Source organism: Elephantulus edwardii, unplaced genomic scaffold (genome assembly GCF_000299155.1).
Source record: "Elephantulus edwardii isolate Elephantulus edwardi_28Jun2011 unplaced genomic scaffold, EleEdw1.0 scaffold00017, whole genome shotgun sequence".
Classification (NCBI taxonomy): domain Eukaryota; kingdom Metazoa; phylum Chordata; class Mammalia; order Macroscelidea; family Macroscelididae; genus Elephantulus; species Elephantulus edwardii.
In genome coordinates this window covers 27,240,647-27,259,055 of record NW_006399767.1, presented here as the reverse complement: position 1 = coordinate 27,259,055, position 18,409 = coordinate 27,240,647, and the positions used below count along the sequence as shown (strand labels likewise).

At 42.3% G+C, this 18,409-nt stretch overlaps 1 protein-coding gene and 1 pseudogene across 2 annotated transcripts in view; one reads left to right on the top strand and one right to left on the bottom strand.

Annotated features, from left to right (window-relative positions):
* Positions 1 to 751: 751 nt before the first annotated feature.
* LOC102852439 (chromosome unknown open reading frame, human C6orf106) overlaps positions 752 to 18,409 on the bottom strand; it is a 111,862-nt gene continuing 94,204 nt past the window's right edge. The window contains exon 4 of one of the 2 annotated variants that reach the window (XM_006882065.1): positions 752 to 1,607. In XM_006882065.1, the coding sequence (XP_006882127.1) occupies positions 1,572 to 1,607 (36 nt within the window). In that variant the 3' untranslated portion in view covers positions 752 to 1,571. The remainder of the gene's footprint in view (positions 1,608 to 18,409) is intronic. The other variant, XM_006882064.1, reaches the window with a different exon arrangement.
* On the top strand, positions 7,497 to 7,838 carry LOC102852033 (annotated as a pseudogene).

Here is an 18,409-nt window from a genome sequence, read left to right as displayed (position 1 = left end):
TCACCCACACCCAGGCTATACGACCCCTTGCAGCCATTCATCACCTGATCTCCCTGGCTTGTCTCACACCCTCAGGGTGGATGAGGTATGATAACAGGCAGGCGATCCTGTGTACCTCAGATCCACATTCCTGGCTCTCTCATATCCCCGGCCATCAAACCAACCAAGACTCAAGGGAAAGAGGAGGTGAGAAGAAAGACTTTGCATATTCTTGTATCTTTGGCAGACAGCTGTGCTAGCCTGGTTCAAGCTTCCTGTAGGTAGACACATCCACATCTCAACCTCGTGGAGCCTATAGGATGCCAGTGGGGGCACTTGCACAAATGAGCACCCCACCAATTTGCCTCTGCTCTGGCTGGGCTACCCCTGCCCACTATGCCGGGGACTCTCTCATTGATGTAAATGTAGTCACTGAGCAGTCACCACTGTGGCCCTTTCCCATGGCAAATTCCCCAGCTGGGGCTGTATTTTCATCAAGTAATAGGTCAGCCTCCATTTAACAGGCTGTGAAAATACCACAGAGGACAAGTGGTGGAAAACACAGGGAAGAGAGCTGTGTGACAACAGAGAAGCATGTGACACCTTCACACTTGCTGAGTGCACAGTCGCTGGTGAATGCATCAGGCAGCATGCACACAACGCCCTCCCGCCCAGAGGCACTGTTCCTAGACAAAATGGGGAGCCACAGTACGAAGAATCCAAAAGCGCAGTAAGCATGATGTCATTTCTCTCTGCCAAGAGAAATATGGGAAAAAGCAATCTGAATTGTTACAAGTGTGTACAGAAGAAGGGCACCTCTCAGCCGCAAACTCCCATGTCACCTGAGATCTGTCCTCAAGGTTTCCTTTGCTGGCCACACAGGGAAGTTTGGTCTTCAGAGAGGTCCTGATGGTAACAAGCCACAGGGTTGACGAATACAAATGTCAAAGGTGTAAATCAACAGGAGATTAAAAAGAAAAGAGGAGGAAAAGGGTGATAACTCCGTGGCTGATGCCATTAAAAACAAATGGGGTCAGGGACGTGCTGAGTCATGTGGTACGGCAGACGGACTCCGTTAGCACTGATCCACAATCCCCACACATGCCACACTAGCTTTTAACGGGAACTGCTTCCAGAGTAAGTAGCTATTCTATGAAGAGTACATTAACCCTTAAGTAAAAGAAAAAAAGTAGAGAAAGGGGGGGAAATTAACATGTGCTCAAAACTACAACCTCTCTGTAGGCAAAATAAATTTTGTTTAAAAAGATGGCTCCCCCCCCCATTTCAACTTCCTCTCCCTTCTCGAGTGACCCTAATGACTTGTTAAGACTGATGCCTAATAAACAAAACCCAACGTGGCTGCATGGATTTCTTCTCGGTAGCCTCAACACCATTCCTGCGATTCAGCATTCACACATGCATACTGAGTTTACTCAAAACTAGTCTGTTCTGCTGCTTCCTCTTCTTCCGGGTGAAGGGTCAGAGCCAGGGGTCCATGCGGTGTGGTTTGCAATCCAGAGGAACCCCTTGCCCTCCCCCCAAAGTCAGGCCTTCTGTCTTTTGTTAATTTTTCTTCTTGCTGAGACACCCATTTAAGACTGGCCGAAGGGGTAAGGCCCGTGGAGCCCCTGGAAGAGAGTGAAGACAGTCAGTGATGGTGGTCACAAATGCAGCTTAACAACCAAACCAAGTGAAAGAAACTATGATTCCCAGACAGCCAAAGAAGACCCATGCACAGGCAAGGTTGGAGGGTTGTCTTTGTCAGACAAGACCTCAGGGGAGTCAGTCAAGTATCAGTCCCATTTTAAGTTGTTGAGGATCTTAGCTAAATCACCATTCAGAGAGACAAGAGTCTGAGGGTGTGATGTCTTACCTTCCAACCTATAGATCAGCCAGTGCCAATTTCCTTCCCCTGGCCACACAGCCTCATTCTTGACACTATTTCCACACTGCTGTTAAATATTCTAGTATATCACTTTCCTGTGTCTTATCTTCAGATACAGGCTACTGCTAGAGAATATCAATTTTATCAACAACAAAATCAACTGCACCAACTGTTTCCTGAGTCCTTCAATGCCAGGCATGGTGCTGGAACCTTCACAGACATTTGGCTTCTCACCACAAATCAATCCTGAAGCCAACCAAGTATGTGTTATAATGTTTCTTTTACTGATGAGAAAAAGAATACAGAGGTTAAGAGATCTGGTCAAGACCACAGGGTTGACAAAAGGTAGACATGAGAGTCAAACCCAGAACATGACTATAGTGCTTTCTGTTCTCCCCAGAACGCCTCCCCTAGAACCACATCTCCTCCACAAGACAGTGAGGCTTATATCCAAATTATCAAACAGAATGTTATCTTCATGCTACTCTGTCGGGTGGGAGAGACATGAGTTTCACTTTGCCTCTGGGTTAAGAATGAGATGCTAAGATGTGCCAACATGAAAATGAGCTGAATGAATGGGCTGGAGGAGAAGAGCAGTCTTCTCCCTACCTTGCCATCCCCCATCTTTAGCTAGAAAGACTCAGTGTGACAAGACTAGGGAGGGATCATGACTGTTTATCAGCCTCCCCAGGGGCCTGCATCCAAAAGTGGGTCACAGGGATCAACCGCCTCAATTCTGATCCCTAAAACAAAAACAAACCAGAAGCCTCAGCCAGAACCATGACAAAAAACTCAAAGGAGTTTCCCAATACCTGACAGCTAGGTTAGGAATGCTGAATCTAGGCTTAACTCAGGATAATGAAGTACTTGATGGAATGTGGAAGATTAGAATTCAGTTGCTTAAAAAAAACCAAACCAAACCACAAAACCCTGCAATTCTTTTGAAAGAAAAACAAAGCAAACAAACAAAAAACAACCCCAAAATCCTCAAAACCTTGGCCATAGATTCTTTCTCAGTATGACTTTTTTTGAGTTTGCTGACATCTCCTTAGTACCTAGCATGGTGCGTGTCTGTGTGGCCTTCAGCAGGTGGCCTGAAAAGTATTTGTTGAACTGATAGCTGAAAGATGTGTCAGAATTCTACTGAGTCAGGAATATTAGCTCTCCAAAAACAAGTGGGAGGAAAAGTTTTTAGATAGATAGTTGCTTAGACTTGGGGACACAAATGTCTGGTCCAAGACATTTGTCTTGAGACAAGCTGTCTGAGAGAGGCTTGGCTCTCCAAAGGGGGCTAGCTGGAGACATACAGTCCTCAAAGTCCCTTGCAGTGGAACAGAGGGCACACAGAATTTGGAGGGGGAGGGGAGGAATTCTGCTACAGCTTTGTACCAGCTTACCAAGGGACCAAGTATGGGTCCTTTCATTCACAGGATGTATAGCAAAAATCTTTCCAGATTTCAGATTCTACAAGTTGACAGAAAGTGCCGCAGGAGGCTATAAAACATTATTCTAGGCAAAAGGTCCCAAGGCTGGGGAAAGTGAGAGCTAAATTCCTACTGTTTTCCCTTTTGAGGTCCCCCCTCCCAAGGTAAAGCCTCAAAACCCAGTACATAGCTGCTTGGTGATCTAACTGGACATCCTAAGGATGTTCTTAAGATGATGGGCTTGTGGGATAGGCAGGCGACACTCAACGTTTATGGTGCCAGGTGTTGCTATGGCACTTTCACACGTCCTCTTTGATCCTCACAAAGACACACTGAGGCTGGTATGAATTCCAAGCTCTGAGAGATGAGGTAACCTGATCAAGGGCATAGCACTGGGGAGTGGAGAGCTGCCATTTAGTGAAATGCCAAAATGCTACATGCCTGCACAGCCCTCGAGCCAACCATGCCTACAGCAGGTCTCTGAGGCTGCAACATCTCAGCACTCGCTCCCTCAACCAGGAGTGGGCTGGGGTAAAAAAAGCTCTCAGGTTTCACTGTACCGAAGGACCTGGTGGGAGGGTCAGACACACCAGAGTTGGAAATGAAAGCAGATTTAAACAAGCTGCACTAACCTAGTCCTTCTAAACAATGTTTAATCATCTGGAACAACCCAGGAAGAGCAATAAAGGCTTAGACTCTTGAGACTTAGAACCAATGCAATGCTCAGTGTCTGTGCAGGAAAAAGGAGCACAAAGAAAACTAGAAAAACAAACTGTACTTGTTGCCTATGAAATCTTTACCCCTTTACATTTAACTCAACTGCTTTCCAGTCCAAAGCTCTACACACTTCATGTGGACCTTTTTAAAGCAGATATTGGGCCTGGTGACTTGCCTGGAATGTTTATCTTTATCTGAATCGCATGCTCAGATTTCTACTTTAGTGCCCAGTCACTAGACCATTCAGAGTGGTATTTGACTAGTTTAGATTATGGAGTTATCAATGATCCTCTATTTACCGACTTAAGATTCCTAGCCTTTTGCGAAGAAATATGCTACCTAATCCCTTTTCACCCAGAGAATGGTATATTGAAGTTGAATTGGTATAGAAAGGTGTCTTTGTGGCACAAGCTTTATTTTCTTATCCCTCCACCTTCTGCAACTACCATTACTTTAAGGAAAAGCCAGGAGAGCCAATTTTATTTCGAAATCACATTATGATGTAGACTCTCTGTATGTAGGATTATAAGTGTCACAAGTGGATCACAGGACACAGGCAACATGACACCCTGTTATAAAGGAAAAGCCTGGCGAAGACTCCGAGAACAGCTTGTCCAGGGCGTCTCATGGCATGAAGCCAGCTGGAAAAGTGCCTTCCCCATCAATGGATGGAGATACATTTAAAATGGGAGGCCTATCTATATTTCCAGTTCCAAGACCTGGTGTAAAAGGTTTTGGTGGTCAATGTCCCCAATCCCAGCCTAAAAGAAGGGTTTGGTGATGTACATAATGTTTATTCTTTTTTTGGGCCTAGCAGCTCTTCAATTTTTTATCTTAGTGAAAAGCATACACTAAATCTTTTACTTAATTTGGCATCAATAACAGTTTCCTTATAATAACCATGCCATTACTAATACAGAAAAAAGACTGAGATATATAGATTGTGTCACAGAGTCCTGAAATTAAACTTTCACTCAAGCAAAAATTGAGTCTAATAGAGTCTGATGTTTAGAATGAATTCCCACCACTTGAAGACTAGCAGCAGGGCTGAATTTATTAAGCGTACTCCTTGGAGGCAAGGATGGTTAAGATTTGTCTCACACATTTCAGGCATGTTGTCAGGAGGAGATATTCCTGGAAAGGGATGGAGCATGCTTGGAAAGGTGAAGGGTCAGTGAAGAAGAGGAAGATCCTCAACTAGTTGGATTTACAGTGACTCCAGCATTGCACTCAAGTGTCAGAGAAGAGGGTACATAATAGGGCAGGGTTCAGATCTGCTGGTCACAAGGCTGTACCTGACAACACCTAACAACAACAGAACTCAGTAAAGAACCCTTTCTCTAACTCTAACAGGAATGGGTTGTCAAAGGCTGCTACAGAGAATCAGCCTCACTCACATTTGCTAAGGGACAAGAGACTACTCTTGGTAAAGGAGAAAGTGCTTTCAGATTCCAGGAGTTGAAGTGTTGGCTGTTATACTTTAGTCTTCCCTGACCTCCCATGTTTGTTTGGGTTTCTTCCCCACTTGAATGGAAAAAAATGGAAATTTTTTCATAGTTTCATAAGCTCCAAGTCCAAAATCAGAGTGCTGGCTCTAGGGGAAGGTTTCTCTCTTTAGCTTTAGGCTTCCATTTCTTGGTTCCTTTGCGCTCTTATGTGCCATGGCATCCAGCATCCATCATCCCTCAACTAAGCATTCCCTAACTTCACAGAATCGCTGTGAGTGCAGGACAGGTGAGCTCTCCTAAAAGCAGGCATTCCACACTCACTGGCTTAGAAATACTGCCCTACTTGCTGGAGTGGCAGACAATAACTTTGCCTCAAGGGGCTGAATGATTGTAGTAGTTGAGCCAGATTCTAAAGTGTCCTTATATAATGACAATGAGAACGGTTTCAAGCAAGTATTTTGGCTGTTTGGAAATCTGCTTTAATGAGAACATTTATGGATAAATAAAAGCTAAGTTTAGTCCCATGTATTATCTAGTAGGTATCATCCTGTACTCAGTGCAAATCTAAAAAAAAAATAATTGTATAACTTGTTTTTCCAGAAATTTAGAGTTGTCCCTGTGGAACAGCACAGTCCATGAAAGTGAGGAAGTGACTTGGTTATCACTGATCTTATCTATCCTAGAGTTCTTCCCAAAATGATAAATCAGTTAAAAAAATATACGTAACAAATATTACTGAGAAAAAAGAATAACTGTATGCCAAGAGATAGACCGATATAGTAAATCCAACAATGGGCTTAAATACAGCTGAGACTGTAAAGATAGTGCAGGATGGGGGGGGTTCTGCTCTGCTGTTGAGAGCTGCTATCAGTCAGAATGGGCTAAGTGGTACCCAAGACCAACATGCTACAGAAGAGTTGACTGCCACTGCATGAGGGTAGAGGCTGGTGTTGTCAAGGATTTACGCAGAATGCACAGGATACTCATCGGTAAGGTGAATGGCTGTGCAGGAATATGCTGTATTGGTGTGCCAGGCTTTTTATTTTGGTGGAAAAGGGAGAAGGGGGAGGCTAAAATTCCTAATGAAGTTAAGATGTCATACTGAGGGTATTTCGGGGTTACTCTTTTACTATATAAAAGCTTGTTGTTTAGCTAAATCACAACACAGAAACTTTCACATACCTGTCTTTATTTTGCTTTTATTTGTGATTCTATTTAAATGAATAGAAAGGTTCACACAGGTTAATAAAAAGACAGGAACTTTTGCTGTATGACTGCAAAACAACAAGCTCTCCCAGTGTATGCTCATGGTAGCATCAGATAACACCCAAAGGCCCTCCTCCTCCTCATTTTCTGGGCCAGTCCTGGTCAGTGCTTCGCTTGTGTAGTGCTCCTTTTGTACCATTTATGTACACTGAATGCAAACACAGAAGAATACAGGATTTAGTACTAAGGTCTACTAATCCTGTAGTGTAAACATGGTACGGTGTGGTATGGTAAGGTCCTACTCACCAGGCTGGCAAGCATATAAGGACCAGGGACTGAGCAAATCTTGATCAAACCTGTTAGTCTCTCACTAATTAGAAGTAAGTCTTTATCAGCATAATGGTCAGAACAAGTAAGGGTCTCTCAGGAATACCTGAACCAGGGCCATTCTTTGAAGGAAAGGCTTATCAGTGATATGGCAGGGTTACTTCAGCGTAAGTGAACCTACTGTAGATGCATCAATATTGGTATTAAAGCTTCTTCCATGTGATAGCCTCCCAAAATTCTAAGATGTGCTTGATGTAAGTGCCGAAGACACATATAAGAAATAGGCAAAGAACAGAAAATAAACCTAATTTTATACATGAGAGTGAATTACAGAGCAGGCTCAGTTCACAAGTCTTCGAATTGTAACAAATCTGTACTTAAAAGTTTAAGTCAGGCAGCCGCAGATCGTGGGCGGAGTGGTCGCAGATCGTGGGCGGAGTGGTCGGCTGACCTGAACAAGGCGGAGGGTTGATACAGGCCGCTGGCCTCGGCTTTAGGCTTGCCTGCGCCATGGCGAGTCAGTCGCAGAGCATTCAACAGCTGCTGCAGGCGGAGAAGCGCACCTCCGAGAAGGTGTCAGAGGCCCGCAAGCGGAAGAACCGGAGGCTGAAGCAGGCCAAAGAAGAAGCGCAGGCTGAAATTGAACAATACCGCCTGCAGAGCGAGAAAGAGTTCAAGGCCAAAGAAGCTGCGGCTCTGGGATCCCACGGCAGTTGCAGCACTGAGGTGGAGGAGACCCAGGAGAAGATGACTATCCTCCAGACCTACTTCCGGCAGAACAGAGATGATGTCCTGAGCTTTGTGTGTGACATCCGGCCCGAAATCCATGAAAACTACCGCATAAATGGATAGGAGAGGAAGAGACCCCTGCTCCATGGATTGGCGTTTTAGATGCTGTGACGTGGAATAAGATTTAGCAAAGCTTTCTTCTTGTGACAAAGTGTTAAATTATTTCTGTATATTATAAATTCCTTTACTTTTTGGAGAGTAGCAAAACCTAGTACTTTGTGTAGATTTAGAGCTTATCCAAAGATTTCATCTTTTTACCTCATATTTCTTATAAACTTAACAATTTTCTTAGGCTTTTTAGCTGTAGTTAGCATATATCAATATGAGTTCTTTCTTAGATAGGTAGTAAAAGGAAAACAATTCTTCAAAGAAAGAAATGGGTTAAGTATTTCATTTCCCTAAATCTTTCTTGAAGGTCAGGGGCTTTATTGATGAAAAAGTAGTAAATAGGTTTTTTGTAACTTGTTTGAATAGCAGCCCGCCTTAAAAGAATCCTTTCTGTTAGAAAAATGAATAGAGGTTTTCTTTGCTATGCAAAAGTAGAGCCTTCTCGTGACACCTTTACTAAACCAAAATGAAATGAAGGTGCAGTTAACGTTCGTTTATGGGGGAAAATTTTTAAACATTCTCAACCCCCAAAATAAGTTACCAAATAATGCATAAAGCCAAAAAAAGTTAATATAATGTTCAGATAATTCAGAACTGATGGCTCAGTGTGGAAATGCTGAGTGTAGTAACCACAAAAGGAGCTTGGTAACACTGAATGCTTGGTGTGCACTGCTGCAAGAACAAATGCCTGGATGCTGGTTTCACTCTTTTTGCCTTTTTTCTGTAAAAGCAAAAATCCCTTTTAAATTTACTTCAGTTTATGGAAACAGGTACTAAAGAAGGCCCTTTGTTAAGTGAGGTGACATACAGCGACCTTTCGGAAAGCAGAACACACTTGTAGTCGTCTAGTTGGGGCTGCTCTTGAGTTTCTTGTAGAAGTTACTCGATAGTAGAATATGGAAACTTGTTACTTGTTATTAATATACTGGTAATCATTTAAAAGTAAAGTTTCTTTGTCATGCAAAAAAAAAAGTTTAAGTCAAAAAAAAGTAAAAAAAAAAGTTTAAGTCAACACTAAGTATACAGATTTTTTAAAAAATAATTTATTATTTTAGAACTTATTATCAACCAACTGATCCTCTGGCCAGTATGGGAGGAGACTGTCCATCTTTCTCCTGTGGAGCAGCTGGTGGCCTTGAACTGCATTCCTTTAGGATTGCAGTGTAGCTTCTTGCCACTAGGCTAAGAGCTCCTTAAGTACACTGATTTTTAAAAACGCTGTTAAATTAGTTTACATACTTACCTCTTTAAAATTTTTCTATTGCTCTTAATTTCTACAGGCTTACTGGGGACCATTTTCAACTATTCATCTTCATTTTCTCATTTTTCTTATCCGTCCTTCTTTCTCTATTCTTATTACATCAACCATCCTCCCATCCATCTAAAATTTTCCACGGTCAAAGGTAACTCCAAAAACCTTCAACTATGCCCTATGAATTACAAAAATAATTGTTGTTGTTATGTGCCGTCGAGTCGTTTCCGACTCATAGCGACCCTATGCACAACAGCCCTAAACCCTGCTCTATCCTGCGCCAACCGCACCGCCTCTGACACACCCATCCCGATTACCCCAGTCACTGAATCAATCCATCTCATAGAGGGTCTTCCCCTCCTGCGCTGTCCCTCCACCCTCCCAAGCATGATGTCCCTCTCCAAGGACCCGTCCCTCCTGGCAACATGTCCAAAGTATGTCAGACGAAGCCCCAGAATCCTTGCCTCCAAGGAGTAGCTTGGTTTAATCCTCTCCAAGATGAATCTGTTTGTTTTCCTGGCAGTCCAGGGTACATTCAGTACCCTTCTCCAGCACCACAGCTCAAAAGCATCCACTCTCCTTCTGTCCTCCCTAGTCATTGTCCAACTCTCTGATGCATAACAAGCGATTGCAAATACCATGGCCTGTATCAGGCGCACCTTAGTCTCCAGAGAGACACTGTTGCTCCTGAGTACCTTAGAGAGGTCCCTAACAGCAGACTTTCCCATCGCGATACACTTTTTGATTTCCTGACTGCTGGTGCCAAGAGTGTTGACTGTGGAGCCGAGCAAACTGAAGCTGTGAACACTCTCAATCTCTTCGTCATCCATCCTGATCCTGCCAGTTGGTCCAGTGGCGAGAATCTTTGTCTTCTTGACATTGAGCCTTAGTCCATACTGAAGGCTGCAGTCCTTGACCCTTCGCAGCAAGTGCATGAGGTCCTCCTCAGTTTCAGCAAGCAGGGTTGTGTCATCTGCATAACGGAGATTGTTAATAGACCTTCCACCAATCCTGATGCCACAATTATCCAGCCTCTCGGATAAACTCAAAGGTACTCAAAAGCAAAAAAAAAAAAGTCAAGGTTTACAAAGCAATGTAGAAGCCTTACTGAGTTTAACTCCTTATTTTTTTTTATTTATTATTTTTTTATTATTTTTACGTGTACCGTCAAATCAGATCTGACTGGTACAGGAGGAGATTGCCCCCTCCTTTTCCAGCAGAGCATCTGGTGTTAACTCCTTATTTTAGTGAAGACTTTGGAAAAGCTATTTGAGAGGAAGACCCTGGATGAGAGGGCTTGTTACTGTAACTAGGGCAAGAGGGGTAGACATATTGGAGTCAGTAGTAAGACTGGCTCTGGACAGGTCAGGGTTCAGAGCTATTGTACATAGGGTAGCAAAAGCAGCAGCAGCAACAACAACAACAACAACATTATTTGGAATTTTAGCCCAAAGGAGAGAAGCTTATCTGAAGTTCCTAGCCATGTGGCCACTGGTGCAAAAAAGAGTTCTGCTGAGGCCAAAGTGGGCTTACTTCCTCTCAGAATTCCCATTCAACTAGCTCTGTAATCTTCCTTCAACCACTACTCTTCACTTACACACCATCACCTCTCTTTTCTATCTCTCTTACAACTAATTCACAGGCATCACTCTCCAGTTGGATAGCCAAGTAAAAATAAGTGGTCTCTCCTCTATCTCTTTTAGTCAAATTTGGTATCACCTTGTCACTCCCCTGTGCTCAGAAGCATTGATGGCAGTGCTTCCTTTCACACTGTAACAGAATCTCCTTTGCATGTTTTTCAAATTTTCCTCTGAAATTTGTCCCCCCCTTTTAAAAGCATGCCCCACCCATTACAGCCAGCCTGGCCAGTGTCCCATGTGTCCTTTGGCACCCTCCTGCATGTGTTTCTACTTCAGCTTTAATCAATCACCCATCACGGTATCATGTCCTAGGCCCTGCCTTTAAACTTTAGTAAGCAGTTAAAAGTCAAGTGGAACTCAATATACCTCATCTTTAATAAGGTCTTACTCTTTCCCTGAGTAGTCCATTTTCAAATCAGATGCTAAATTCTGGGAAGGATTAGTACAGGCTGAGCACCCAGGAGGCCTTACTCATGGCTGCTAATTGTCAAATACAGAAACTACTTCTGGGTAAAGCAAACGGTTTTAACCGATTCTTGGGCAATCTAATCACAATGAGAAGACCAAGAGTCTCAAGTTTTTTCATGTACAGCTTTAGAAATGGTTTCACATTAAGCAAAAGCTCTAAGGAAGCCACTTTCCCCTCTGAAGTACAGCATTCTACACTTGTCCTGCAGAGTCAGTTGAGAACAAGTAATGTGAATCCTGTATTCCCCCCATTTATGCCAAGAGACAAAGTCTCACACTTTTGAAGTAATTAAAAAGTATGAATAAAATGTCTCACACATTTTATACAAGTAATTTTACTAGTCTTACCTTATTTGAAAACTTTTATAAGAAGTTAAAATGTTATATTCAGAATATAGTGGAGAATGTGTCCTTATATTCCAAATAAACAAGGACACTTGCTCCACTTAAAGTACAAGACTGCCTAGTGTCAGAGCACTTTCAGAGCCCCAGAGCAAATAAAGTAAAGGAAGATGGCTCTGAAGTTGTGGGGCAAAAAATAGAGTTCCTGGAGATAACAAGACTTAACAGGTATATGGTAAGAATCACTTGGAGATCTCTTAAGACTCACTTGAGATTTTGTTAAAATATAGATTAAAATTCTGTGTACCTGTAGTGGAAAAGCAAGTTCTTAACAGGAGGCAGAACCAGTTCTAATCCCTGGGTAAAACTTTACTGCTTCTTTAAAAAAATTTATCTTAGTATCATCAAACCCAACTATGCAGGCAAATCCCTTCTGGTATAGAATGTGTTATCTTGTGAACTGGGGCAGGTTCCTCAGTTGCTCTGCTACTTCTTCCTTGGCCACAAATTCTACAGCTCTGGAAGGTGAGTGAGGAAGTCTCTATAACCTAGCACCAAGTGTATGATGCTGTTAGGTGCCACTGGGTCACTCTGACTCACAGTGACCTCATGAATAGAATGAAATTCTGTTGGATCCTGCACGATCCTTACTACCTCTATTATGTTTAAACCCACTGTTGCAGCTAATACGACTAATCACCTTTAAGGAACAAATCCTACTTTTGCTGGCAAACTTCATCACAAAGTGGCCCAGAAAAACATTAAACTTAAATTATGTCCCTGGGTTCCAACCCATGGCCCAATTCCCAATTGGCTTTGTGAATGTGACAAAGTAATTTAATTTCCCTGTTACTTAGTAGAATGATGATTAAAACCAAAAAGGCCACTAAAGCACTGCAAAATTAAGAATAAAAACAGGTGTTGTAAGGAAGTTTGGAAAGTCTGCAGTAGTTTATGTACTGGCTGGTGTTGTCAAATCGACATTCTGTGACCCTGTACAACTGACAGAAATCCTGTCTGATACTGTGTCATCCTCACAATCAATTAAACCCGTAATTTATGTGTTAGACAGTATTAAGCTTGGTCCTTTCACGTCTATATTCACCAGTGGTTCTGGGGCAATCTTGCACCAGTAGGGCATTTTGAGTTAAACAGGAGTGAGACAGTGCTACTGCCATCTAGTGGGTAGAGGCCAGGGATGCTGTTAAGCATATTAGAATGTGCAGGATTTCCACAATCAAGCATATGTGGCAGAAAATGTCAATAGTTTCAAGGCTGAGAAGCCTTGCTCCATATATCACTAGTCTCATAGCACAGATGTCAACCATATAATGTTGTTGTTGTTGTTGTTATGTGCCGTCGAATCGCTTGCGACTCATAGCGACCCTATGTACAACAGCCCTAAACTCTGCTCTGTCCTGTGCCAATCGCACTGTCTCTGACACTCCCATCCCAATTATCCCAGTCACTGAATCAATCCACCTCATAGAGGGCCTTCCTCTCCTGTGCTGTCCCTCCACCCTCCCAAGCATGATGTCCTTCTCCAAGGACTGGTCTCTCCTCACAACATGTCCAAAGTATGTTAGACGGAGCCTCAGAATCCTTGCCTCCAAGGAGCCACCCGGTTTAACCCTCTTCAGGACAAATCTGTTTGTTTTCCTAGCAGTCCATGGTATTCTCAATACTCTTCTCCAGCACCACAGCTCAAAAGGCATCAATTCTCCTTCTATCTTCCTTGGTCATTGTCCAACTCTCTGATGCATAACAAGTGATTGCGAAGACCATGGTGAGCAAACTAAAGCTGTGTACAATCTCAATCTCTTCACCATCCATCCTGATGCTGCCAATTGGTCCAGTGGTGAGAATCTTTGTCTTCTTGACATTGAGCCTCAATCCACATTGTAGGCTGCAGTCCTTGACACTCTGCAGCAGGCGCTTCAGGTCCTCTTCAGTTTCAACAAGCAGGGTTGTGTCATCCGCATAACGCAGATTGTTGATAAATCACCCACCAATCTTGACCCCACATTTCTCCTCATAGAGCCCAGCCTCCCGGATAATCTGTTCTGCATATAGGTTGAAAAGGTATGGAGATAGGATGCATCCCTGGCGTACGCCCTTCCCAATTTTGAAGCATGCAGTGTTCCCTTACTCTTTTCTGACGACTGCCTCCTGGTCCAAGTTTAAGTTTCGCATTAGAACGATCAAGTGTTCTGGGATTCCCATTCTTCTCAGAGGCAGCCATAGTTTGTTATGATCCACACAGTCAAATGCCTTTGCATAGCCAATGAAACACAGATAGACATTCCTCTGGTATTCCCTGCTTTCAGCCAGATCCATCTAACATCAGCTACAATATCTCTAGTACCAGAACCCCTTCTAAACCCAGCCTGGACTTCTGGTAGTTCTCTGCTGATGTGCTGTTCCAGTCGTTTTGGATAATCTTCAGTAAAATCTTGCTTGCATGTAAAATCAATGATATTGTTCTGTAGTTTCCACATTCTGTTGGGTCACCTTTCTTTGGGATAGGAACAAATATCGATCTCTTCCAGTCAGTTGGCCAAGTGCTCGTTCTCCAGATTTCTTGGCACAACTTGGTGAGCACGTCCAGGGCAGCATCTGTTAACTGAAATATGTCAATTGGTATACCATCTATTCCTGGAGCCTTATTTTTTGCCATTTCCTTCAAAGCAGCCTGAACTTCTTCTTTCATCACCATAGGCTCTTGCTCATATGTTGTTTCATGAAATTCTTCTGTGTCTTCCAATTCCTTTTGATACAGTGACTCAGTATATTCCTTCCATCTTCTTTTAATACTTCCTGGATCATTTAACATTCTGCCAAAAGCATCCTTGATTATAGCAACTCGAGGTTTGAATTTGTTCTTCAGTTCCTTGAGCTTAAGATATGCTGAGCGAGTTCGGCCCTTTTGATTTTCTGACTCCAACTCCTTGCACATTTCATTGTAATATTTTGCTTTGTCATCCCGTGCTGCCTTTTGAAATCTTCTATTCAACTCTTTAGTATCTTGAATTCTTCCCTGTGCTTTGGCTTCTCTGCGCTCCAGTGCAATTTTCAGAGTATCTTCTGACATATAATAGGCTTCCAAAATTTTTATTTCCACTCAGACTTCCGTCCCAAATTATATTCAATGTGGCTGCAACAGCTTATGTGACACCCCTAACTCAGATGTTTACAGAAATGCTGTTCTTTTCTTCCTCCTTTCAATCCACTAGGAAATCCTGTTCTCTTTGCCTCATGTTTGTGGCTACCAGCCTATGCCAGACTGCTCTCTTTTCATGTGGTGACCCTGGCTTCTACGCTTCTTCACATTCTTCACACAGGGGCAAGAGTGGTCTTTTTTTTTTTTTCTTTCACTTAGCCCTAATCTTAACCCTAACTCTAACCCTAACCCTAGACGAAGACCTAGGTCTCGCCCTAGCCCTTACCCTAATCCTAACCTTTACCCTAACTCTAATCCTAGATGAAGACCTAGGTCTAGCCCTAGCCCTAAACCTAGCCAGAACCTAACCCTAACCACAATCCTAACACTAAACCTAGCCCTAAACCTTTTACAAAATGAAAGCAGACTACCTAACTCTTCAGTAACTTAAAATCATTGAATAGTTCCCTTTTTTTTCTTTAAAAAAAAAAAGCAGCTCAATGTTTTAGGAGGACCCTTGGAGGTCCTTCACAATCTAGTTTTCTTCCTCTGACTTCATCATTATCTACTCTCTCTCCCTTCTACACCAGGCAAATAACCTTTACAGAAATAAATTATGAATAAAGTGTGCTATAGTTCTACAACATTATCAAAAGAAGCTTGAAAATGCATTAAAAATATGCTGATGGGGCAGCATTTCATAAGCATTCACAAACCCATGGGGAGTGCTACTCTGTCCTACAAGGTCACTCTGAGTTGGAAGTGACTCGATGACAACAAGTGTGTTTTGCTGAATTTTTTTGTTGCTGTTTTAACAGTGAGTTAATGAAGACTTTTATGTCAACCAAAATCTACACTCAGTGACTATGGAAATTTCTGGAGGAAACTTTTCCTTTTCTGGATACTTGACAGGAAGGCTGACTTCTATAATTTCAGTAGCTACTGGGATTGGGGGTGAGGAGGATTGGGTATAGCAGTCACTTATTTGGTCAGTAATAGGCTTAATCCTCATTTGGAATAGTGTTGTTGCTGTTGTGTTGTTATGTGCCATCGAGTAGCCTGCAACCTTATGTACAGCAACTCTGATCCCTGCCCTGTACTGAGCCAGTCTCACTAATTCTGACACACCAACTCCTGTATAGTATACTAAAACGTATAAGCTTCCTTGTGAGTAATGATTAACTGAGCTAATAAAAATGTGCACTTGAACCTTATTTGTTAATTGGGAAGCATGTAGTAAGAGGCTCAAGAGGCATGCTACTTTTGGTACATCATGGTCTGACCACTTTCCAGTTGTCTAATACTGGGTTAGTCATTTAAAGTGCTATCTTAAATTTTAGCCACTGTAAAGTAAGTAAGGATGACAATAGTACCTCTTTATCATGGCTTGTATGGACTAAAAGAGGTGGTACTACCTTTGGGAAACAAGAATTTAGGGTGAGAGGCAAGGAGGTGACTGTTTTGGTAGTAATTTTTGCAGAAGCACTTGGCTTAACTATGTGTCTCCTTAAACTATGTGTACATCAATCATTTTAGTGATTTTTTAAAAAAATCCTACAAGTCTCTGGCACAATGCCTAGCACATAGTTTACAGCTCTGATTACTGCACATTCAATAGCCTTAAACGGAAAGCAATGTGCTTTTGCTACCTGTCCTCTGCTAGGAGAACATAAGCTGAATCAAATACCAAATGGTACAAGTGACTGATTTTCAGTTTTTATTTGCACCATCCTTAAACCCTTCATAGAAAGGATTTGCATCTGAGAAGGAAGACTGAGGTTTCATGGCAATGAAAGGTTTACACTGTGTCCTCCAATGCCCTGCCTAAGGACATCAGCTTCTTGCTTTTGGGTCCATTTTAGTGCCTTCTGAACTGGGCAAATGTCAGGCCTAATTCCACTAAAATATCCCTAACCTCAACCTCTTATTATTTATAAAGTTAAACTTACTGGCCATTTCAAAGTAGATACAAAATCTATAATAAATTACATTTTCCGGCCTTTTCCAAATCCCCCTACACCTCTTACTGAAATTTCTAACTCCTCATCTGGATAGAGGTGAAATTCTCCAACATTCTGTTTAACAGTGGGAGGTTAGATCGCTGATGTAGTTAAAGCAGATCGTTTCCCACCCTTAATCTTACGCATACTAAAGGGGACTGTCAGCGACCATGTGTGGGAGAGGAGTGGGTGGCAGTGTAGGCAGGCAGGGCAGATGGTACTCCACACTGGCTGATGCTGGAGGAGCAGAATGAACCTTCCTACAAGGATAATGGCAAGTTTCTGTTTCAGAACAAGTACTTGGTGGAAGTAGTAATAACAGTGGCCCAACCTATAATCCAGTTTAAAGGAGGAGTATATGACATGTACCAGCCTCAAACAGCTTTTTAAACACACACAAAACAGAATAGTCAACGTAGCAAAATAAGTCAATCTACAATCCTTTTGCAATTCACTCTGTAAATTACTATTCCTTTTGCAGAAAAGTAGTAAAGCACTTAGCCATCTTCAGGATTAACCCTTGATTTCTACCAGTCACACCTACTTCTGGCTATCCTGAATCAGATCTACTCGTGATTTGAAAGAGGACAATCTAATTTTAACGCAATTTGGCTTTTCTTTTCTCTTTTCACACTCTTTAAATTGTTCTTCACTACTCTCATACTATTCAGAGAAGAAATCCCCCACTTCCAGAGATAAGTGCTAGAATTCATGGCAAGATTAACCTTGAGACAAGATTAACCTCTGACTTCGTATCCTGAAAGGCACATAAGTTAATCATGTAAAAATAAAACTGCTCTCAAATGTTGCCAATACTCGATTTGACTTTTTACCAGGGACAAGTCAGCCACAACTGAGCTGACTATGAGGTCTGCCAACTTCTAATAAAAGCAAGGAGCCAGATTTATGAATCTTTGGAGCAGGTCAGCATATACTTACTTTTTTGACTCCTTTTGACAGCTCTCACACAAGGAATGAGGACAGGCACTCTGAGTTGTGAGATGCAGGACAGGCATTCCCACCCACAGCTTACCCTCAGGCCTGGAGCACTGAGCCCAGATACCTTATGATTATTCAAGAGTTCTCAGGATACCCAGTACTTCGCATTGACAGATACGCCATTATGTTGACACACTTACCCAGCCCTCATAGAGCAGATGCATGAAACAATCTTTTCATTCCATCCTACCAACCTTAGCAAGTTCAACTGTAACTGTGTAGGCAACAGGAAATTATACCTGCTTATTAAAACTGTGGTCATGGGCTTCCAAGAGCATCATGTTCTTTCTCAGTTTGGATAGCAGGCAGGGAATTTCTTTAGAGTAAGTCAACTCTACTGCCAACTCAGTGATCCCTGAATAACACACTACCACTCCCATTCTTCTAATAAAAAGGCATTTGGGAGAAAATAAAAACATCATCCCCTGTTCCTAATGAAAACTGTCCAGCTAATTATAAACACCACACTGGCTAAGAAAATAATTTGAGAAGTTGGACTCTATGAAGAGGAATGTGGCATCAGAATAGAAGACTCATCAACAACCTGCATTATGCAGATGACACAATTTACTTGCTCAAAGGAAGGTGGAACTGCCAGATGTGCAGGCTGGATTTAGAAGAGGTCATAGTACTAGGGATATTATAGCTAATGTTAGATGGATCTT